Here is a 22,819-nt window from a genome sequence, read left to right as displayed (position 1 = left end):
TGTCTTGTTATAGTGATGGTGGAGCGATACCTGCAAAGGTCGACGGATGCAGCAGCATACAGAAAGAGACCAGAGGGAGAAAGTTCCTGCATCTGTTACAGTTACGACTCGTTTGTGTGTTTACGTGGCCACTAAGAGCCCTTTTTTAATTTGTGTGAGTGACGCTGAAGAGTTATAAAACTCCTCCATTGCTCACTTTACGAACTTGTTACACAGTGAAATTATTCTCACAGACAAATGAGACTGAATGAGAATTAATGAAAATTCTTTGATAAATCTTATTTGTTAAAGGGATAGTTCACCCAAAAATGAAAATTCTCTCATCATTTACTCACCCTCATGCCATCTGTAATGATGTTGGCAACAGGCAGACGGAGACGATGGTGTGAAGATGAACCCAAGTGCAGTTTATTTTTCAAACGTGTAATTCATAAACACTAACTAAAAACGTGAGGCTGGGCTTGGGCTTGGGCTTGGGCTTGGGCTAAACAACAAAGTTACATACACAATACCTCACACCAGACAATGGCAAATATGAGGGCTTAAATACAAAGACATGGGTAACTAGTAAACAAGACAACCAATCACAAAAACTAATAAACAAGATAACAAGACTAAATGAATTTAAACCAATGAAAAGACTAATAACAAAATAATCAAACAAAGAACCAATGAAAACAAGACACATGAACAGGGGAAACACATGACAAGATCACATGAGGGAACAGGAAATCACAATGTGTGTGTGTGTGTGTGTGTGTGTGTGTCGATGCTGGACTTTTCATGAATGATGTACACTTAGAAGTTGTTCAGCTGCTAGAGGGCAGCATTGAACAGCCTGATGTAAACGACCTCTGAATAACCTCTGTATGAGACAGATTTTTCTTACAATATTGCCAAAACAGGACAGTAATGCACACGACAAAAGCAGTGATAAGATAATAATAATAATAATAATAATAATAATAATAATAATAATAATAATAATAATAATAATAATAGTGCCGGTAATTATCAATGATAATTATTATAACGAAAGATGTTATTTGTTATATGTTGTTTAAACTAAGTTTAATTATCTATTAATATGTTTTTAATTATTTTATTTTGTTAAAGATTACTCAATTAAATTCTATGGAATTTTGTTATGAAATTGAAATGCATACATATTATTTTTGGAGTACAGTCAATCAATGACGGTAAACGGACACATCAGATCACATAGTGACCTCAGCACAAAGCCACCTCATTTAATTTGACCAACTATACATATATTAACATATTTTAACACTAATAAATCTGTAAATGAACAGATATGTTTAAAATTTGAAAAGTTTGTGTGCAGACAACGTGCAAGTCTTGAACTATTATTTTCATTGCATGTTGTTCTCCACGCCGCCAGTGAGGGCGCTCAGGAGACGAATATCTGTACAGCGGAACTGTCCAATCATGATCATCCAGCCGACGTGACGTCACTTCCCTGACATTTATCAACAATAACAAGAGCGACGCAACACAGTCCGGCGATCAAAGTGCGCAGCTCAGTGTGAAATGACGTGGATCAACTGATCATCAGGAGGGTTCTGTGAATTAATGCGTCTTCTCTCGAGTCTGATTGATGATCTGCTCATTCAATGTAAGATACTTTGTGCTGAGGGATGTTTTCGGCTCAAGCTAGCTAAGTATTAGCTGAAGTATTTTAATGCACTGGTATTTCGATCGATCACAGGTGTTGACATGCAAAAGTTACATTCTCTTTCTAATACTGGATCATGTAACTGCTCCTGTCAGTGTCAGTTGTGCATGCTTTTGCAGTAAACTCAAGGACGTTTTTTCTTGAGATTACTGCATGCATAATACGTTGGTTTAGCGACAGTATTGCAAACGACCTGCGACATCCCTATGTGATTTTCTCGGAGTACCGCACCTTTGTAGTGACGTTTATTTATTTATGTATTTATTTGTTTATTTAATCAAGGACAATACACATTAATAATACAAAAGAAATGTGAAATGTGCCAGATTTAGCCAAATTGTCTAATTTTCATCTGTATTGTCATGTGATGGTTTGTTAATAAACTACTCACAGATTTGAATTCCTACACAAATTCTCATTAATTTCATTTCATCTGGGCATCATGTTAGGCATTTCCTAGTCTGCTTTAAACATTCAAAATGATTACAAAACAATGGAATCAACTACAAATGAAGGGGCTACCAAATACCACTGCAGAAAACACACACGAATTTAGCTTATAAATAGGAACACTTAGTTACAATCTGTATAATTTAAGAAAGTTGGATGCATTTCAATGAAAAAAGCAAGATGATGACACTCAAAACACTAGATTTAATAAAACCCTCTTCTGGATGTTAATTATTTTGGTGATTTTTTTTTTTTGTTTAACAAGTCAGTTCTCTTAATACTTTTACATGCGCAGCTGCCTAAATTAAAGTGTCGTTACATGGTTTTGGGTTTTAAATACAAAAAAAAAAAAAAAAAAATATATATATATATATATATATATATATATATATATATATATACACTGACGGCCAAATGTTTAGAATAATACACAGATTTTGTGTTTCGGAAGGAAATTGGTACTTTAATTCACCAAAGTGGCATTCAACTGATCACAAAGTATAGTCAGGACATTACTGATGTAAAAAACAGCACCATCAAAAAGTCATTTTTGATCAAATCTAGACAGGCCCCATTTCCAGCAGCCATCACTCCAACACCTTATCCTTGAGTAATCATGCTAAATTGCTAATTTGGTACTAGAAAATCACTTGCCATTATATCAAACACTGCTGAAAGCTATTTTGTCTGTTAAATGAAGCTTACCATTATCTTTGTGTTTGTTTTTGAGTTGCCACAGTATGCAATAGACTGACATGTCTTAATATTAGGTCAAAAATGACTAAAAAGAAACAGCTTTCTCTAGAAACTCATCAGTCAATCATTGTTTTGAGGAATGAAGGCTATACGATGCTTGAAAGTTTCAAAAAACTGAAGATTTCATACAAAGGTGTACACTACAGTCTTCAAAGACAAAGGACAACTGGCTCTAACAATGGACAGAAAGAGATGTGGAAGGCCAGATGTACAACTAAACAAGAGGATAAGTACATTAGAGACTCTAGTTTGAGAAATAGACGCCTCACATGTCCTCAGCTGACAGCTTCATTGAATTCTACCCGCTCAACACCAGTTTCATGTACAACAGTAAAGAGAAGACTCAGGAGTGCAGGTCTTATGGAAAGAATTGCAAAGAAAAAGCCACTTTCGAAACAGAAAAACAAAAAGAAAAGGTTAGAGTGGGCAAAGAAACACAGACATTGGACAACAGATAATTAGAAAAGAGTGTCAAGGATCATAACTACATTGAGCTTTTGTGGGATCAGCTAGACTGTAAGGTGCATGAGAAGTGCCCGACAAGACAGCCACATCTATGGCAAGTGCTACAGGAAGTGTGAGGTGAAATGTCACCTGAGAATCTGGACAGACTGACAGCTAGAATGACAAGGATCTGCAAAGCTGTCATTGTTGCACATGGAGAATTTTTTTGATGAGAAATCTTTGAAGTAGTTTAATTTTTACTACTTAATGTACATTTTTTTTTTTTTTTTTATTGTAATAGTAATTTTTCATGTTATTTATGTCCTGACTATAAATTTTGATCAGTTGAATGCTACTTTGGTGAATAAAAGTACCAATTTATTTCCATAAGAGCAAAATCTGTACATTATACCAAACTTTTGGCCGCCAGTGTGTGTGTGTGTATATATATATATATATATATATATATATATATATATATATATATATATATATATATATATATACACACACAGTATATGCATTTGGACTAAAACAGAAACGGTTTGGCTTTGTTAAAGTCAATCAGCATAGTTGATTCAAGCATTACAACTATGAGGTAAATTAGCTGGTGTCCTCCTTGCTGACCTGGTGTTTCCTTCCAGCAACTGTGCGTAGAGTTGAACCCTTCATCTTTTGAGGCTAAATTACAGCCACTGCTTTCACAAGCCTTTTATAAGCCTGAAGCACATCATCAAAGAACTTCTTGTGGTAAAAACACACCTTGTTTTACTGCACAGCTGTGACTGTTTAACTGACCCCTTGATGATGTCAGACACATACAGTAGTGTCATATGCATTGCAAGTGTTGGCATTAAGAGGGCTGATAAGATGTTAAAGGAAAATTCTGTCATCTTTTACTCACCCTCATGTTGTTCCAAATCCTTTCTTATGTGGAACACAAAAGATGTTTTAATGAATATTAGGGATGTCCCGATACCATTTGAGTACGAGTACCGATACTTCCTTTTTGGTACTCTCTAATACCGAGTCTGATAACTTTTCTGAATTCTATATCAACAATTTATTTCAATTTTATCATCAAAATGGTGTTTACATAAATGAATTCATTAAAACTATAATCAAATGAAAAATAACGAACCATTTTCAACATAATATTGTATTTGTTTTAATTTTTTTTATTAAGTGCTTTATACAGAACCTCACAGCACAATACAAAATACAACGCTGGAGTTATTTTTGTCAAAATAAGTGCTGCATGGTGTTTCTTACACCTTCCAATGCTTCAAGATACTTATAAAACTCAAATTTAAATGGACTAAAATTTGGTATCTTCTCTGACCATCTACATTTATGAATATAATATTTACTTAAAATAATAAGTTAAGAACATAATTTTTTTTCTAAAGTTTTGTCATAAAAAATAAAATATTTTTTTCTTCCAAATTAACCTCAATTCCAGTAATCTCCTTAAATATATACAAATACAGGAAAAAGAAAAAAAGCTCTCATCATTCAGATTGCAAAGTACACGTCAAATGAATGTCTTTTAAAAAAAAATTTTTTTTTATCTTTTTATAACCAGGTTTACAGGATAAATTCAGTGAATAATCTTATGAATGAAACATCTATTATCTTATTGGTGACACAGTATCTCCTAGAAACCATGAAGAAAAAAAATTGTGTTCCAAAAGCTTTTAGCTTGGGGTATCTTACATGGCTGGCATACACATCTAAGGAAGCTATTGCATATATTATCAATAATACTTATACCATCTAACTTTAAATTTAATCAACATTCAGATTTAAGTCTGATTTCAGCAACAAAAATGTTTTTTGTGTAACATGACCATTATAGAGAAATAATTGTGTCACCAATAAAATATTGTTGTTGTTTTATTCTTATACTTAATATCCTTATTATTCCAGATCAAACATCTATGGGGAGAAAAATTATGTTTATACATCATCAACCAGGATAATAGTGCTTGTCTATGGAAGTTGGATAACTCAATGGGGATTTTCTTGAGAGTTTGAAGCGCTGGTCACTTGCAATGCAACAACACACTCGGTAAAGGCCACACCTTCTCATGAATAATATCGAGAACACCTATGACGTAGAGGCACTGAAATTCAATGGAAATCTAAACCCTGTACGTCACTTCTTGTGACGTTGACTCTGTTCATTTCAAACCCGGAAGATGAAAATATCCTTAATTTAACCATTTTCCTCATGAAATTAAAAATAACGAATGTTGACATTCCCTTGTGTGCAAGACATACACATTAGCCAAATACATTTAAACTCAGTTTTTCACAATTGCTGACATTTAATCGTAGAAAACATTCCCTGTCTTAAGTCAATTAGGATCACTATTTCAAGAATGTGAAATGTCAGAATAATAGTAGAGAGAATTATTTATTTCAGCTTTTATTTCTTTCATCACATTCCCAGTGGGTCAGACGTTTACATACACTTTGTTAGTATATGGTAGCATTGCCTTTAAATTGTTTAACTTGGGTCAAATGTTTTGGGTATCCTTCCACAAGCTTCTCACAATAACTTTCTGAAATTTTGGCCCATTCCTTCAGATAGAACTAGTGTAACTGAGTCAGGTTTGTAGGCCTCCTTGCTCGCACATGCTTTTTCAGTTCTGCCCACAAATTGAGATTGAGGTCAAGGCTTTGTGATGGCCACTCCAATACCTTGACTTTGCTGTCCTTAAGCCATTTTGCCACAACTGTGGAGGTATGCTTGGGGTCATTGTCCGTTTGGAAGACCCATTTGCGACCGAGCTTTAACTTCCTGGCTGATGTCTTGAGATGTTGCTTCAATATATCCACATCATTTTCCTTCCTCATGATGCCATCTATTTTGTGAAGTGCACCAGTCCCTCCTGCAGCAAAGCACCTCCACAACATGATGCTGCCACCCCCATGCTTCACGGTTGGGATGGTGTTCTTCGGCTTGCAAGCCTCACCCTTTTTCTTCCAAACATAGCGATGGCCATTATAGCCAAACAGTTACATTTTTGTTTCATCAGACCAGAGGCCATTTCTCCAAAAAGTACAATATCTGTCCCCATGTGCACTTGCAAACTGTATTCTGGCTTTTTATGGTTGTTTTGGAGCAGTGGCTTCTTCCGTGCTTAGCAGCCTTTCAGGTTATGTTGATATAGGACTCGTTTTACTGTGGATATAGATACTTGTCTACCTGTTTCCACCAGCATCTTCACAAGGTCCTTTGCTGTTGTTCTGGGATTGATTTGCACTTTTTGCACCAAACTACGTTCATCTCTAGGAGACAGAATGAGTCTCCTTCCTGAGTGGTATGATGGCTACGTGATCCCATGGTGTTTATACTTGTGTACTATTGTTTGTACAGATGAATGTGGTACCTTCAGGTATTTGGACATTGCTCTCAAGGATGAACCAGACTTGTGGAGGTCCACAATTCTTTTTTGAGATCTTGGCTGATTTTTTATTTTATTTTCCCATGATGTCAAGCAAAGAGGCATGGAGTTTGAAGGTAGGACATAAAGTTTATCCACAGGTACACCTCCAATTCAGTAAACCTCCTATCAGAAGCTAATTGGTTAATTGTCTAAAGGCTTGACATAATTTTCTGGTATTTTCCAAGCTGCTTAAAGGCACAGTTAACTTGGTGTATGTAAACTTCTGACCCAATAGAATTGTGATATAGTCAATTGAAAGTGAAACAATCTGTCTGTAAACAATTGTTGGAAAAATTACTTGAGTCATGCACAAAGTAGATGTCCTAAATGACTTGCCAAAACTATAGTTCGCTAATGTGAAATCTGTGGAGTGGTTAAAAAATGAGTTTTAATGACTTCAACCTAAGTGTATGTAAAAGTCTGACTTCAACTGTATATACCTGTTAACATCTCAAAAAATGTGTTGTAGTGTTTCATGACCCTTTAAGCGGTGCAGCAACCCTCACTGCTTCTGCATATACAGAGCGAGACATAAAGCTCTACCAGAGTAGACTGATTCCCAGTCAAATTACTCTTTTGAGCTGGTTATTTTGAATTCTTTTTAGGGAATAAACAACTACAGTGCTACCAGTGTTGTCCAATTTCCAAATGAATGACTCTATAAGTTGGATCTTTTTAGTGAATCAAAGAATCAGTTGGAGCTGACAATTAAATCACTCCAAATAAATCAAGATATGTTTCTGTGTTATGTGTACTTAAGGCTCAGGAGACTCATGAGAGTTACTTGCTGGTTGTTCATATGACAACATGTAGTTTAAAATACAAATTTAGTTTTGTTGTAATAAGGAAATAAAAACAATGTCTGGTAAGAAATCTGACTGGCTGGTAATTTTTTTTCATCTTCCAGCCACCTTGGCTGGTGGGCTAAAAAGTAAGTTTTTTACCCTGTGTGCTGATGTGTGCTATCACTCCATGAATGTTAGTTATTTGATAACTGTGTATCCACAGCTGTACAGGTGTGTGGCGTGGGACAGTGCAATGGAATCCTCTGAGACAGAAGGCCGGACCTTTATTCAGGCGATTAGTGAAAAATACAGCCCAGAGAACTTTCCTTGTCGTCGAGGACCAGGCATGGGGATTGTGATTGTACCATCTGGACCACAGGGGTCACCAATGAAAGGTAAGGCAAGAATTCAGAGACTTAGGCTAATTAAAACAAATGGGAAAATAGGATATTTCAATATTTACTTTGGCAATTGTATCCTATTACAGTGTTTCAAAGTTCAATGGTTGTGTGGTTATTCTCCCTTTAGACCGTCTGAACTTGCCCAGTATGCTTGTTTTAAATGGTTGTGGAATTAGTCATGCAGGAGATGAGGGAGAAATCGCTGCCTTCTGTGCCCATGTAGTTGAACTTGATCTGTCCCACAATAAGCTCCGAGACTGGCATGAGGTGAGTTAGTTCATTTGAGAACCTCACTAGGACTTTTCACAGTCAAGTCAAGCATTTCACAATACACATCGTTTCAAAGCAGCTTTACAGAAAATCATACTGTAGTGCTCCCCTTTGAGCAGTTTTATTGAAAACTTCATTTAAAATCATGCCTTAATGTTTTTGTCTTTGTGCCCCTAGTGAGCAAGACAAAGGCGACTGAGGCAAGGAACGAAAAACTCCATAAGATGTTAGTTAGTAGAGAGAAGAAGAAGAAGAAAAAACAAACATTGGGAGAAACCAGGCTTAGCTGGGGGAGCCAGTTCCCCTCTGGCTATACAGCATGAATATAATGCCAGTATTAGTTAGATATGTGCAATACAAGTCATCTGATAATGGAGTAAATTACATAAATTTTTCTTTTGGTAGGCAGTGTTTAAAACTTAAATTATTTTGATTGAACTGTAAGGTTAATGATTAAGCATCTTGAAGTCCATCCAGAATTGGCTGAGGTGCAGGTAGATGCTGTGTCCTTTGCTGTTTGGCTGGTAAAGGCTTAAGTTGGCAGTAATATATGGACTATGTATTCCATTTTAAGAGAATGAAGTGATGCAAGTAGTGGTCAAATGATGTGTTACTCACTGTTCGGACTGGCAAATGCTTGCAGTTTGTTAGCAGTTTATTCTGTGTCCACCGAGATGATGCAGGCAGTTGTAAGTGAGGTGTGCCTTGCAGTCTAGCTGGTAGTTAGCAGTGGTTATTTTTTCAGTGAAGTGGCCAATGAAGTATCCCTTGCTGTCCTGCTGGAAGTCAGCAGCAGTTAATCCACTGTGAATAATGTTTTGGGGGAAAAGTTATGATTTCATGTGGATTGATTCTGCATATTTGATTTGCTGCAGGGAATCAATAAAAATTGTTAATAACAAAACATTAGTAAATGCAGGTATCATGAACTAACAATAAACAATTATTTTATCAGCATTTATTAATCTTAGTTAATGTTACTGAGGAAAAAATGTATGAATATACAATTGTTCATTGTAAGTTCATGATAGTTCATAATGTTGACATATCAAATTTTTTATTTTAAAAATGCATTACTATATGTTGAAATTAACATTAATTTAGATTAATTAGTGCTGTAAAAGTATTGCTCATTGTTAGTTCATTTCAACTAATGCAGTTATTTAATGTTAATGAATACAATCTTATTGGAAAGTGTTACCAAATGGTAGTGTGAAGAGCAGGCTACTTGACAGTCCATTCTTGTTGGAAATATTTCATGTTTGTTTCATTAGAACCAAAAACGTTTTGTAATTTATAGAATTTCAAAAACATTGGCAGATAATTCAAAATGCCTTCCATCATTTTGACAGCTAGAAAACGAATATATCTGGTCGATTGCGTTTCTCTGCTTTTGAAACTTGCCCATAATACATGATGTAGGGATTAGAAGTGATAAAAGTTGAGAAAACTGTTTTAAATCACGCCTGCGAAACCAGACAGGAGAGAGATGTGAGTGAGGATTTATGTAGTCCAATGTAATAATTCATGGAACACTATTCATTTAATTGGCTGACAACTGTCAGATGCATATCACATTGTGAGAGAAAAATAAAATGCCACAAATCTCTTGGCACAGATGTTGACTTGAAGTTTGATATGGGATGATTTACATTTTTGACTTTACAAATCGAACGTTTTCTGACCAAATTAATAATTAGAACTTATCTTTTTCTCCGAACTCACGCTTGTCAGTCATCTGTGTTTTTTAGTTATTTCATCTTCCCATTCAGTCACAATGACAGATAATTATTTTTAGTGCAACCTCTGAAATGCACCACACTAATTTTAAAACAAAATTATTGACAGTTGAGACGCACATTCTCCACAGTGTGGGGCAGGTGTTAATAGTCTTACAACAAATTATAGAGCATATATATAAAGATTACCATAAGCAAAGCAAGAAATATAACACAACTTCATGAAGGTCACTGAAAATTTCAAGCAAGCTTGATTTGGCTGCGGGCCACCAGTTGAATAGGCTTGGTCTATGGTGTCGAAGGCAGCAACCCTGGTCAGATAATAAAAACAAGTCATTTTTAACTCTGATAAGTGCAGTCTCCATACTATGATGGTGTTTAACGTCTGACTGAAATAACTGGGAGTAACATAAATGGGAGGTTTGAGATCGGAATTTTGGTTTCTTGATAAGGGATTTGATAACTGCCAGCTTGAAAGTACATGTCCTAAAGTTAGCGAGGAGTTAATAATATTAAGAAGAGTTTCTGAGATTACAGGAAACACCTCTTTCAGTAGCTTAGTGGATGTAGGATCTAGCATACATGTTGCTTGTGATTTTAGGTTTTGTTAGCTCCTCCTGTCCTATAATAGCGAATGACTGAAGTTGTTTGTAGGAAATACTATGAGACACTGTCTTCTTAGGTGCTGTAGAGGTCAAAAAACCTCTAAATCCATTCTCTTCCACCTGGAACAGACACCGTCTCTATATTATGATATTATGACACAGTCTCTATGTGTTGTAATTTATATGACCTATGTAATGTCTCAAGGCAGCTAGCAGACAATTGGTTAAGCCAGTCTGGCTGCTTCCTGACCTGGGCCCTGGTTAGTCAAGACACTGAGCCAAATGGAGAACGGAACCTATCGAGGAGGGATAGAGACAGTCTCTCTTTGTTTGGTCAGGTCTATCCCAAAAACTCATCCAATTGTCAATAAATCCTATGCTATCCTCTGGACACTATCCAGCCATTTTGTGATGATAATCTACTAGGGTTATTAATCTATCAGCCGCAATGGGGCCCGTCAAGACCAGACCCTCTCTCAATATAATTATATATATAGGCCATAGTAAGAAAAGAATGTAAATTCATGTCCTCTCTTGCTTTTGTGTCTCTCCAGGTGGAGTTACAGTAAGACGTATTAATAGCTCTACAATACACTATGCATCTCATCCATAGTGATATTTTAGTCTATTAATTAGCCTAACATCTTAAGATAAAACTCAAAATCAAAATTACGTTTTAATCAATTAATCAGATTATTCTGTTCTTTTTTGTTACTTTACCGTAGTAATTATTGGGAAATTATACTGAGCCAGTGTCGTGGGTTTCACGTAGTTATTCCGTCCAAACGGAGTGTTTTCGAGCTACCACAGCACTTTTTCTGCAGCCCTGAACTCGATTCTCCCACAACATAATACCATCATCTCTCCCCGCAAAGATGTAGAACTGAGTGGAGAAGAGAAAACATAGCAAGTGACAACAGAGAATTGCGCTGAGAAAGGGTATGAACCAACAGTAACAACATTAACCATTCTACGCATTGGGCATCTCCAGCACGAAAGTGTTTTTGCACTGGCAAAAGCAATGTTTCACACTTGTAATTTTGAAAACAGGTTAGTGTTCTGGAACCGTGTCCACACCGTTTTTCGGGGTTAACCCAGCATTACGATTCCAAAGGTAAACAGTGTGAAACTATGTGGTGCTGGAGTGTTACAACAAGTTGACTGGCAACAGACAACCAATCATAAAATGCCTCCATGTTTACTTCATTAAATATTCATGTGCTTTGTACAGTTGCAGAAACTTTCACACACTGTTTAGTTTACCATCTGAGGGAAATTATTAAAATTGTCAAACAGTGATGGCAAATGGTATTAACTGGAGTGATAAAGAGACTGTATTACTTCTAAAAAAAATTGAGTATGTTTCGGAAGACGTAAGACTTTTCCACAGATAAGCAGTTCCAATGATAAGATGTTATTAACTGTAATTAAGCTGTATTCATCCAATCAATGTTACTGATCTCATAAATATATGCAAATACGAAAGGTTTAATCAAGGGTTACAAATGTACAGTGTGCAACTTAGGATCATGAATACCCAGGATTAATTACTAACCTAGGGTAAAGTATGAACAGTGTGAAACATGAAACAAGATAACCTAGAATTTATGGAAATGACCCTAGGTTAACAATTTCATGTGTCAAAAGCCCAACTGTTTCTTGGTCAGTTTCAGATGGCATACTCTGATCTAATCTATTCTAGATCAGCAAGATTGTTTTCAACATCCCAAACCTGAAGTTCTTGAACCTCAGCTCTAATCAACTGAGTGATGCAGTCTTGGATCCAGACTGCGCTAAGGCCTTCTCCAGCATCTGCCGTCTTGTTCTTAATAATACTCAAGTATCCTGGGACACAGTGCACACTTTTACACGAGAGATGCCTGAGTAAGTTACAATTTGAACTCCTGACATTTCTACCCTTTTGGAATATGGACTGATATTATGTATTACGTATGCCCAGTTTTTCTCATTTAATTAGTTTATCTATTATTTTTTTGTTGCTCTGCAGTGTTTTCTGTATTTTGTATTTCACTGCTTTAAGCTGTAAACGTGGCTTGCATTAAAATGTTCCTACTAGACAGATATCACTGAAATAGGTGTCCTGAGAAATCATATTGTCTCTGTGACAGCAATGGGCTCTGTAAACACCAAAACCGAAAAAAGCCAATCATAAATTTTTTGCCTGGTGGAATTTGGGAATATGGCTGAAAATGTTTACATTCTTGATGTCTCAGTAGTTGAGGCTCTTCATGTTCTTAAACCAGTTTGGTATAAGCAATTCTGTGCTTCATAGTTTTCACACCTGACCTAATGAAATGTCATTATTCTGTCATCCTTTAACATGTAAATAGTGCTTTAGAAATGCAAGACTTCTTATCCCAAATCCCATAGGAGCGGAAGGACCTCAGTAACATGTATCTATTTTGTCCAGACTAGAGGAGCTGTTCCTGTGCCTTAATAATTACACCACTGTGACGCTTTCGTCCATGCCCTGCTCCACTCTGCGTCTGCTCCACATCACAGACAACAGTCTGCATGAGTGGAACGAGGTGCGAAAATTCGGCTCCATGTTCCCTGCGCTGGACACTCTGATCATGGCCAACAACAACCTGAGCTCCATTCGGGACTCAGGAGAAATCCTTAGCCGGTTGTTCCCTAATCTACGAAGCATCAATCTGCACAACTCAGGTATCACTGTGACTGTGTTGACAAATATTTGAGGTTTACATGCAAAAGCAGTGCATATTTATTTTGGTGCAGGATTCAAACTGCCTTCGCAATCAGCGCATTGCTACAAAGAAGCAGCGTAGCTGCAAATAGAGTTTTCGGTACTGAGCCTATTTGTGCTGCGCACAGCGCGCTGAACTCAGCAGAAAATACAGAGAAAAGGCCTTGTAATCTATGATCAACAATTTTAAAGCCTTTTAAACATTTCAACAATTTTGCTGGTAATTAAAGGAAGTAGTCAATGTAGTAAATCAGTATAAATCACATATTTTTCTGTAAAGAGCCGCAGCTCTATTTTATAGTCAGTGTGAAAGCACAACGTGAGCCTGCTGTTGGAGTTACACTGCTGCTTTGCTTACACACTGCTTATGCATCATTTTGCCTCTTTTGCGTCACCATCAGTACTATTTTTGTTCAGTAGTTACATAAAACCCATGACACGTGTTTATCTGATGATTTTGGACTTAAATCAGGACTTAATCGATGGGAGGACATTGAGAAGCTAAACTGTCTGCCCAAGCTAGAAGAGGTGAGACTGCAAGGTATTCCTCTGCTGCAGGCCTACACAAGCACAGAGCGCCGCAGTCTGATGATAGCCCAGTAAGTGCAATAGAGATCACTCTCAACTTAACCTAATCAGAAACTTAAAGTAATGATGTAAAAATGTTGAAGAGCTGATCATCTAGTCCACCACCCGCAGGCTGCCCTATGTAACCTGCCTAAATGGGAGTGTCGTGACTGACTTAGAGAGAGAGGACGCAGAGAGGTTCTTCATCCGTTATCACTTAGACCATTCTGAGGAAGAGCTGCCTCACAGGTACGGCACCATCCAGACATGAACACTGTAGTGTAGACTTATATTAGGAGACGGTCTTTAATTACAACTTAATCCTTTTTTGTGTTGTAGGTTGTCTTAATTGCACGTACATTTGAGTGATAATATAGATAACTATAGATTAGGGCTGACAACTGATTAAAATTTTTAATCAAATTCATTACATTATGTGCCGATTAATCACAATGAATTTCATACCAATATTTACAGAGGAAGGCCCCCAAATAAAGGTAATTTAAAATACTTATAAATTTAATATATAATATTATAATTCAGATAATTCAAATACCATTATATTGTGGCAACAGACAAGTAAAGCATTTAGACACTAAAATGTGGCTTTAAAAGTCAAAATACTGTTTGTTTTATTTCCATATCATTGAACAATCAAATTTTTCCCTCTGTTGTATTTTTAATTGTTGGTCTATGTACCTGTATGTAAGACGGATGCTTTTGGATCACCTCACTTTGGTTGCATCATCGCGTCTCACTAGTTTTCAACACCTCTAGTAAAGAGCGCTCTGTTTTTAGAACGATGTGTAAAGTTAAATGCAGTTTGAAACTTTGAAAAATTAGTCTCGAGATCCCTGCATTTTGTTGCACTTGGTACAGCTGTCTTTGAGTGCAAATTAAGTCTGTGGAAGGCTGTGCTGCCTGCTCGTTGGTTTGACTAGGCTTGTTGACCTGTACAGCTGGAGCTGACTGCCCCCTACTGCATCAGTGTGGTACATCAAGCTTTAATTGCTGCAGTGTTAGGAACATTCCTTATTATGAAATTTACATTTAGTTCGGGAGCGTGATTGATTGCGTGAATTTCTTTAACATGTTATTATGTGTTAAATCGACAGCCCAACTACAGATATGAGGACTTTGTAGGAAGTTTTTTTTGGCCAGAAACATTTTATACAAGTGGGCAAACATGAATGCTTAGCTAACGTATTGCAAGTGTGTGGTCCCATGGTACATATTTACCATGCATTCCTCTATGACAATAACAAACCTCAGCACTCGCCCCGATAAGTTAGCTTAAAATGTCTGTGTGAATAAACCGGATACGTTATTATTCTGGAATTTGCTATATACATGTCTACAGTTTAACTAACTTTAAAGCTGAAGTGTGTCATTTCTGCGCCACCGAACAGAATTGCAAAAAATAAACATTGTTTTCTAAAAGCTTCCTGAATTCACCACCATCTGCTGCTGATGGAACAAACAGATATTCCTCCCCCAACTCATGCCATTGGTGAAGTCAATGTTGTTTTCAGCTGGACGGGCCTCTCAAACAAAAAATTTTATAGCGCCACAGCATTTACCATTTTTGAGAAAATCAGCCTACAATTGGGGAACATAAAATTGTCTCTGAATATTAAGTTGGGATGGGAGAAAGTATTTTAGCAGCAAAAAAGTTACACACTTCAGCAAGATTCTCTTTAAACATATGCTCTTGCATGACAGAGGTTGACCTATAAAAGAGACAACTGACCATATAGAAGAAGACTGTTTATGCCAATGCTAACTAATACAAAGCTATGAACTGTGACGCATTTCAGAACATAACACGTAATATCAAGCTTGTGAAGCTAGAAGTGTTCTCATACTTGCATATTGTGGCACCACCTTGTAGACTTGTTGTGTAGAAAAGTGAATGTAGGTGTTTAAATCTTTGCATTTTGCTTTGGAGATATCACTGCTTGGTGACCAAGTATGGGAAGCTGGCTCCTCTGGCTGAGATCGACCTTCGGCCACGCTGCCACGTCAAGGTGGAGGTGCGCTATGAAGACAAAGTGGAGCAGGTGAGCATCCGGCTGAACCAGACCGTTGCAGAGCTGAAAAAGCAGCTGAAGACAGTAGTACAGCTCCCCACCCACAACATGCGCCTTTACTACATTGACAAGGGTATCGCCTTCGGGCCTGATGAGCTGAAATACAGCACACGGGCTTTGCACTCATACAGAATTCAAGATGGGGATGAGATCCTAGTGGTTCCCAAAAAAAAATAACTGGCATGCCTAAGGGTCACTGAAATATATATATTTAATTAACCAAACCCACTTTGAATTAGAACTATCTAGACTCCACAGAGTGAATGGAACTTTCAGGGAAAATAAAAACCACCTAGGCTCATCACACTTGCTGGGGCTTCAAAGATGTTTTAGTTGTTCTCAAGCAGCACTACATGTGTAACATCACTACACAGTCGCCAGAAACCCCACTTTTGTGCACCTTTGGTTTTGTTGCAGTTCGTTAATGGTTTCCCTTTTAACTTAAGACTTTACAAGCAAACCCAAATTTTCAAAGGCCCATTTCTTCAAGAATAAAGCACAGAGGAGGGCTCTGGCACCCCAGAATGTGCATTTTACAGATCTTTAGACAATCACTAATAGCTCAAATACTGACTGAGAACATGTTGCACTGCACTGATGTCTTAAAGGAGAAATCATGGACGTGTTCATTGCCTGGCAAACCCCATTTGTGTGTTGTATTCTGTGTGAGCCATTAACTACAAACAAAAGACTCTCAGGCCTTATATATCTTATATATGGGCAATGCTAGCTTCACATGAGTAAATATTTGGGAATAATTTAATTCACTTCTATCTTTCCTTTTTTTTTAGGTCTAGTTCATTTTATTATTTTTTATGTTGTGATTGATGTCAGAAAAATTGCAGAACAGAAAGCAGGTACTGTTTAAATGTATTCATTTTTTTTTTTTAAAGGAAAACCTCTATTAGTACTTTCCCTATTGAATGTAGTGCTGTGGATGGCTCAACTCCTTCAAAACAAGGCATACATTGGGGAAAATTTTAATTCTAATTTCAAATTCGTTCATGTCAAGTGTTGTGTTGGTTTCTACTTTTTATCCTCACCCTAATAAGCCCTGTTGAGTTACAAAAAGACAACACAGTCAACCAAAGATTGTTTTATTATGATGTGCAGTATTTGATGTATAATTATTCATTAACTGATTGGTGTCAATTGTTTTATTAAATGACAATACATAAATTAGTTGCACATCAATCATGGTGTATTACTTTATCCAGCTAGTATACAATAAGAAGGGGTTTTAAAACCTTTGAATTATTTAAGACCTTATTGACTCAATGATTATGCGGCTGTTAGTTCACATGTCTGACGTGTGTTGAAATGTGCAGTGCCAGACTGTTTCCTTATGATGTAGAATATGCCAGTGTCAGGGACAGAAAGCAATGTTTATTTTTAATGTTTTTTTTTTTTGTTTGTTTTTTTGTTTTTTCATCAGATTAATTATTTCATCATTTGCTTACCATGCCTGGTTCTACAAAATCAACTAGGTTTAGCAACTAAAACTGGCTAAAATGCTAATTGGTTTTAATCACTCTTTAATGTTGCTAGTAATTAAAGGAAAAGTTCACCCAAAAATGAACATTTCCTCACTATTTACTCTCCCTCATACCATCCCAGATGTGCATGACTTTTTCTTTGGCAGAACACAGAGTTTTGGAAGAATATCTCAGCTCTGTAGGTCCATACAATGCAAGTGAATGGTGACCATAATTTGGAATCTCCTAAAAGCACATGAAGGCAGCATAAAAGTAATCCATATGACTCCAGTGGTTTAATCCATGTCTTTTTCAGCAATCTAATCAATTTTGGGTGAGAACAGACCAAAATGTAACTCATTATTCACTGTACATCTTGCTATTGCAGTCTCTAGGCCCGATCATGATTTCAAGCTTTGATTACACTTCCTAGTGCTTGATGCATGTGCAGAGCGCTAGATGGTGATAGGTAGTCTGCTTACTGCTGATATCAAGATTTATTGTGAAAATGGAAAAAGGTTATATTTTGGTTTGTTCTCAGCCAAAACCGATTGGATCACTTCCTTTATGTGCTTTTTGGAGCTTCATAATTTTGGTCACTGTTCACTTGCAATGTATGGTCCTACAGAGATATTCTTCTAAAAACCTTTGTTTGTGTTCTGCAGAAGAAAGAAAGTCATACACATGTGAGATGGCATGAGTAAATAATGAGATTCTTGAACTGGAATATCAACATGATTTCTTGACTTATAACATGATAACATGACTTGAAGGATGTACTAATTGGAAAAAACACTTTGTGTAATTGTCAATGTATTTACATTATTATGTTTCGCTGACACACTTCGCAAATGTTTGGGTTAACAGGAGATTCGATTTTCTACAATGTACTGATATATAATAGTGTATGAAGAGAAGAATTTTAGTGTGGGAGTTTTAAGTGATCTACAAATATATATATATATATATATATATGCACATAGTATATATTATGTGAATTTTTTTATTATACCATCCTCTTTGTCTTTAACATTCCTTATGCTGTTACCTGCTACCCCTAGGCAAACTTTCAAGCAGTATGAAGCACTGTTTTTTTCTTCTGGAGAATTTCCTTTTAAAGTATCAATATTTTATGTTTAGTGCCCACACAGGACATGCTACTGATATTAATGTTTCTCTTTTGCATAATTATTTTATGATTTTTGTGAACTATATGCATTATTAATGTTCCATATGATTTGTATCACCTTAAATGAAATGTCACTAACTGTGACTGATGTGTACGAAGTGTGAAGACAGAAACTGTAAGATATACACTGAAGATATTGTTTAGTTTGAACTGAAATTGATTGCCATTTACAAGGCACATTTTGACCAGTGTGATTCAGAGTAAACTACTTTTCATCTTTCCAAGTTATACTTTTTATATATTGTTTTAATCTTTCTTAAGATGTTGTCTGTATAGTTTAAAAATTCAATGTTCCCCATGCTTTCTTCTTGGTTTACATAATCAGTTGTACATTTACAGTTCTTTATCTTAAATTAATTGGAGAGACACTTCTGGATATTGTAAAAGGTCTGTGTAAAAGGCCATTATGCGTCAAAGGGATGACAACTGTAAGATAATAATCAAATGGATGCATTAGGCCTGTTATTGTAATGAACACTGAAATACTTGCGAGTTTAGTTGCACATTGTCACATCATTAACATATTGCAGTTTTAAAATCAAATGTGACTGTTTTATGCCATTGATTTGCCAGCATATGTGCACAATATTGTATACAAGTAGAAGAGTTAAATTAGTTCCTGAAAATCTAAGTGAAAATAAACTTTTACTGACTGTCGTAGCTATTGTTCTTTACTTTTATCCTGTTATATTTTCACTGTATTTTTAGACCTTGACTTTAGCATATTCTTATTTAGGATAGGTCAGTGCTCTACATCAGTGCAATAAGCCATCTGTGTAGATGGTTTGGGATTGGTTTAAAGGGATAGTTCACCCAAAAATGAACATTTTCTCATCATTAATCACCCTCATGCTAACCCAGATGTGTATGACTTTCTTATTTTTAGAAGAATATCTCAGATCTGTAGGTCCATACATTTTAAGTGAATGGTGATCAGACATTTGAAGCTCCAAAAAGGAGATAAAGTCAGCATAAACATAATCAATCAGACCCCAGTGGTTTAATCAATGACTTCTGAAGCGATCCATTTGGTTTTGGGTGAGTAAAGACCAAAATGTAACTCCTTTTTCACTGGACATCTTGCCATTGCAGTCTGTAGGCACGATCATGATTTCAAGCTCAATTACTCTTCCTAGTGTTTGATGCATGTGCAGCGCACTAGATGGTGCTATTGGAAGTATAATCAAGCTTGAAATCATGATTGCCAAGGAGACTGATGTCAAGGTGTCCAGTGAAAAAGGAGTTACATTTTGGTCTGTTCTCACCCAAAACAAACTGGATCGCTTTAGAAGACATTGATTAAACCACTAGAGTCATATGGACAGGGTTGGGTTGGGAGGGTTACTTTTGAAATGTATTCCACTACAGATTACAGAATACATGCTGTAAAATGTAATTTGTAATGTATTCTGTTAGAATACTCAAGATCAGTAACATATTTTAAATACTTTGGATTACTTCTTCAGCACTGGAAGATTTTTTCACTTGTTTTGACTATAAAAACTCTGCCAGTACAGTAAGACAAAATACACATGTTAAAAATACATTCTCTGAAAAACCTAAATATCTTATGCAGTGTTGTTTCTAAAACAAGATAAATCAAACTGATCTTGTTTTAAGGATTTTTAGATATTTTTACAGGAAAACAATACAAAAAAATATTATCAAGAATATAATTTTTGCCCTAATATCAAAGGTCTTACTAGAAATAAATAATGATCCACCGTGAATTTTCTTGATAAACAATATGATCGTGTCTGGTAACATGTGCATGTAAAATGGCTAGAAATAGCATTTTATCTTAGCGTAAAGCTGACAATTTACACAAGGTTTATTTCTATTTCTTCTGCTCCAAACTTACTTCAAACTTACTTCTCTGTCTGCTCGTATGAATGTAACACATCATAAGAAAGTGTTTCACCGCTGTTCAAATGCACTTTGGATCGCATCATTTATATGTATAAATGTTTTCCATCTGAAAGGACTAAATATTAAATTAAACAAATGACAATAAAATGCAAAGTAATCTCTTCAGTAATCAAAATACTTTTTGAATGTAACTGTATTCTAATTACCAATTATTTAAATTGTAACTGTAGTGGAATACAGTTACTTATATTACATAATCCCGTTACATGTATTCCGTTACTCCCAAACCCTGTGTATGGATTACGTTTATGCTGACTTTATCTGCTTTTTGGATCTTGAAATTTCTGGTCACCATTCACTTGCATTTTATGGACCTACAGATCTGAGATATTCTTCTAAAAATCTTAGTTTGTGTTCAGCAGAAGAAAGTCATACACATCTGGGATGGCATGAGGGTGAGTAAATGATGAGAGAATTTTACTTTTTTGCGGTGAACTATTCCTTTAACCCTCAGAAACCCAATCATCGACACTGATGATGTATTTTCGTTTTGTGTTTTTAAGACGTTTCTAAAGATTTAGATTTTAGGGTTAATTTTGTGTGACTTTAGAAAGATGTGGCATTCAGTATGCAGTTTTTGTTCCACCAAAACTGTGATACATCTCAGTTTCAGATACAGTTTTTTTTGTTGTTGTCGTTTTTAATAACAATCGGTATTATTTAATTGCTTTAAACAAACGTTGCGATTCTGCTATGCTTAGTCTCTGGGGGTTAATAGATTATGTATGCAAAATTGTCAATAACAACAAAATATGTTAAGTGCACGCTTTGCAGAGTTAATACAATAAACCTTTAAAATAATCGCTACTAGTTCTCTCAAAAGGAGTGTTTATTTCCGTCACCAAGGTGACATTGTGGGCGGTAGCACTGCTGTGACGCGCGAGAGCAGGAACAACCAATCAACGGTGAGAAGAGCTAGCAGACGTCACAGTTAAAGTGAACGACCGTTCATTTGTGTAGAAGTCCAGCTTGTAATATGTGAAGGGCCAAAATGTCTCGGCCGTTATTTGTACTGTCTTGAAGAGTACCGGTGAACTATCGTGTATCGGCTACAAGTGTTTAAAGTGGCTTGTGTGGAGGGTTCACTTACGGTGGGCTCTTTGAAGGAGCAGGCAGGGGAGAGGAGGATGGTCTCTCTCACTGTGGTGAGTAACGCTATGCATGATCTGCACATTCTTGCCTTGCTGTTCCCATCATTTACTCACCCGAATATTGGATCCTGGAAGCTTCTAGACATTTCACTAATTACATAACATCGGCCCGTGAGTATTCTTGTTCACAAATGTATAGAATTACACAGTTCTGTAGTGGTAGGTTGCGAGTTGCGTCTTAATTTCTCCAGACACTCCCATAAATTTAACGTATTAATATAAAAACAAAGTATTTTTATGTTAATTTATTGTTAATCAAAGAGTTGTGAAAACCAGGTACATTTAGTCTTTTCTTTCCTAAGCAAATATGAATATACAATTACATTTCATCTAAAGTGCCCCTGTAAATAAGGCTCGTTCTTGCTGAAGTTTAGTCATGTTGAATCACGTGACACGCACAGCTCTACTGCTTGTCAAAACCACAATCTCGAGACTAAACTGCTCTGTGTGAATGATAATCCCTTTATTTCACGTAAGATATCACACCCTAAGTGTGTTTTCTTAATAGTATTACATAAATTCAGGCGTGGATGGTTACTTAACTGTTACTATCTTCCATAATAACTGAATTATTAAACTCTCCCATCATTGCTTAACTGTTACCATCCCATCATTATGCTGACTGATTTTCTTGCCAGAATAGTTATTTTAATACTTCTCTTTTCCTCTGTTATTGAGGTAGTAGACTCAGCTAAACAAGCCATAGACATCTCAGGTTGAAACAGTTCATTTTTATTCTTATTTGCACTTGGCAACTTGTTTCCCAGAGCTGCACCTAACCAAGGCTCTCAGACCATGATTATAGCTTACCAGATGTAGCTTTTTAATTAAACTAAATATGAATGTAAGAGCCAATGACGCAATGGTCAAAAATACATTTAAAATGCAATTCACACGAAACAGTTACATAAATACGCCTATTTTATGGTGAACATGTTTCTGAGTTAAATGTCATTTTGATATTTTTACTGAGGCTTAAAGTAAAAAAAAATGGTCATGTGGTGTAACCATCCGGAGAGAGTAAAACGAATCTAAGTCTCGTTCAAAGCTGCAATTCTTAAAAAAAGAAATGTTGGCATGAGTAGGAAA

General features: G+C 36.1%; 2 protein-coding genes across 3 annotated transcripts in view; both read left to right on the top strand.

Annotated features, from left to right (window-relative positions):
- Positions 1–1,487: 1,487 nt before the first annotated feature.
- On the top strand, positions 1,488–19,310 carry LOC127422571 (tubulin-specific chaperone cofactor E-like protein). Of its 2 annotated transcripts, XM_051666209.1 has the most exons (9): positions 1,488–1,636; positions 7,810–7,981; positions 8,115–8,254; positions 12,304–12,485; positions 13,033–13,289; positions 13,802–13,928; positions 14,029–14,145; positions 15,845–15,956; positions 16,778–19,310. In XM_051666209.1, exons 1-9 carry the CDS (start codon positions 1,619–1,621, stop codon positions 16,781–16,783), a joined length of 1,131 nt encoding a protein of 376 aa, XP_051522169.1. In that variant the 5' UTR covers positions 1,488–1,618; the 3' UTR covers positions 16,784–19,310. The 2 variants fall into 2 exon arrangements, with proteins under 2 accessions (XP_051522169.1, XP_051522168.1); XM_051666208.1 differs by having other exon boundaries at positions 15,845–19,310.
- Positions 19,311–21,521: 2,211 nt separating this feature from the next.
- Positions 21,522–22,819, top strand: part of LOC127422569 (ubiquitin carboxyl-terminal hydrolase 2-like) — a 33,090-nt gene continuing 31,792 nt past the window's right edge. Inside the window, exon 1 of the mRNA XM_051666202.1 lies at positions 21,522–21,724. The gene's annotated coding sequence lies outside the window, so the exon portion shown is untranslated. The remainder of the gene's footprint in view (positions 21,725–22,819) is intronic.

The sequence above is a fragment of the Myxocyprinus asiaticus genome, chromosome 31 (assembly GCF_019703515.2).
Source record: "Myxocyprinus asiaticus isolate MX2 ecotype Aquarium Trade chromosome 31, UBuf_Myxa_2, whole genome shotgun sequence".
Classification (NCBI taxonomy): Eukaryota; Metazoa; Chordata; class Actinopteri; order Cypriniformes; family Catostomidae; genus Myxocyprinus; species Myxocyprinus asiaticus.
This window is presented reverse-complemented; position numbering and strand designations above follow the sequence as displayed.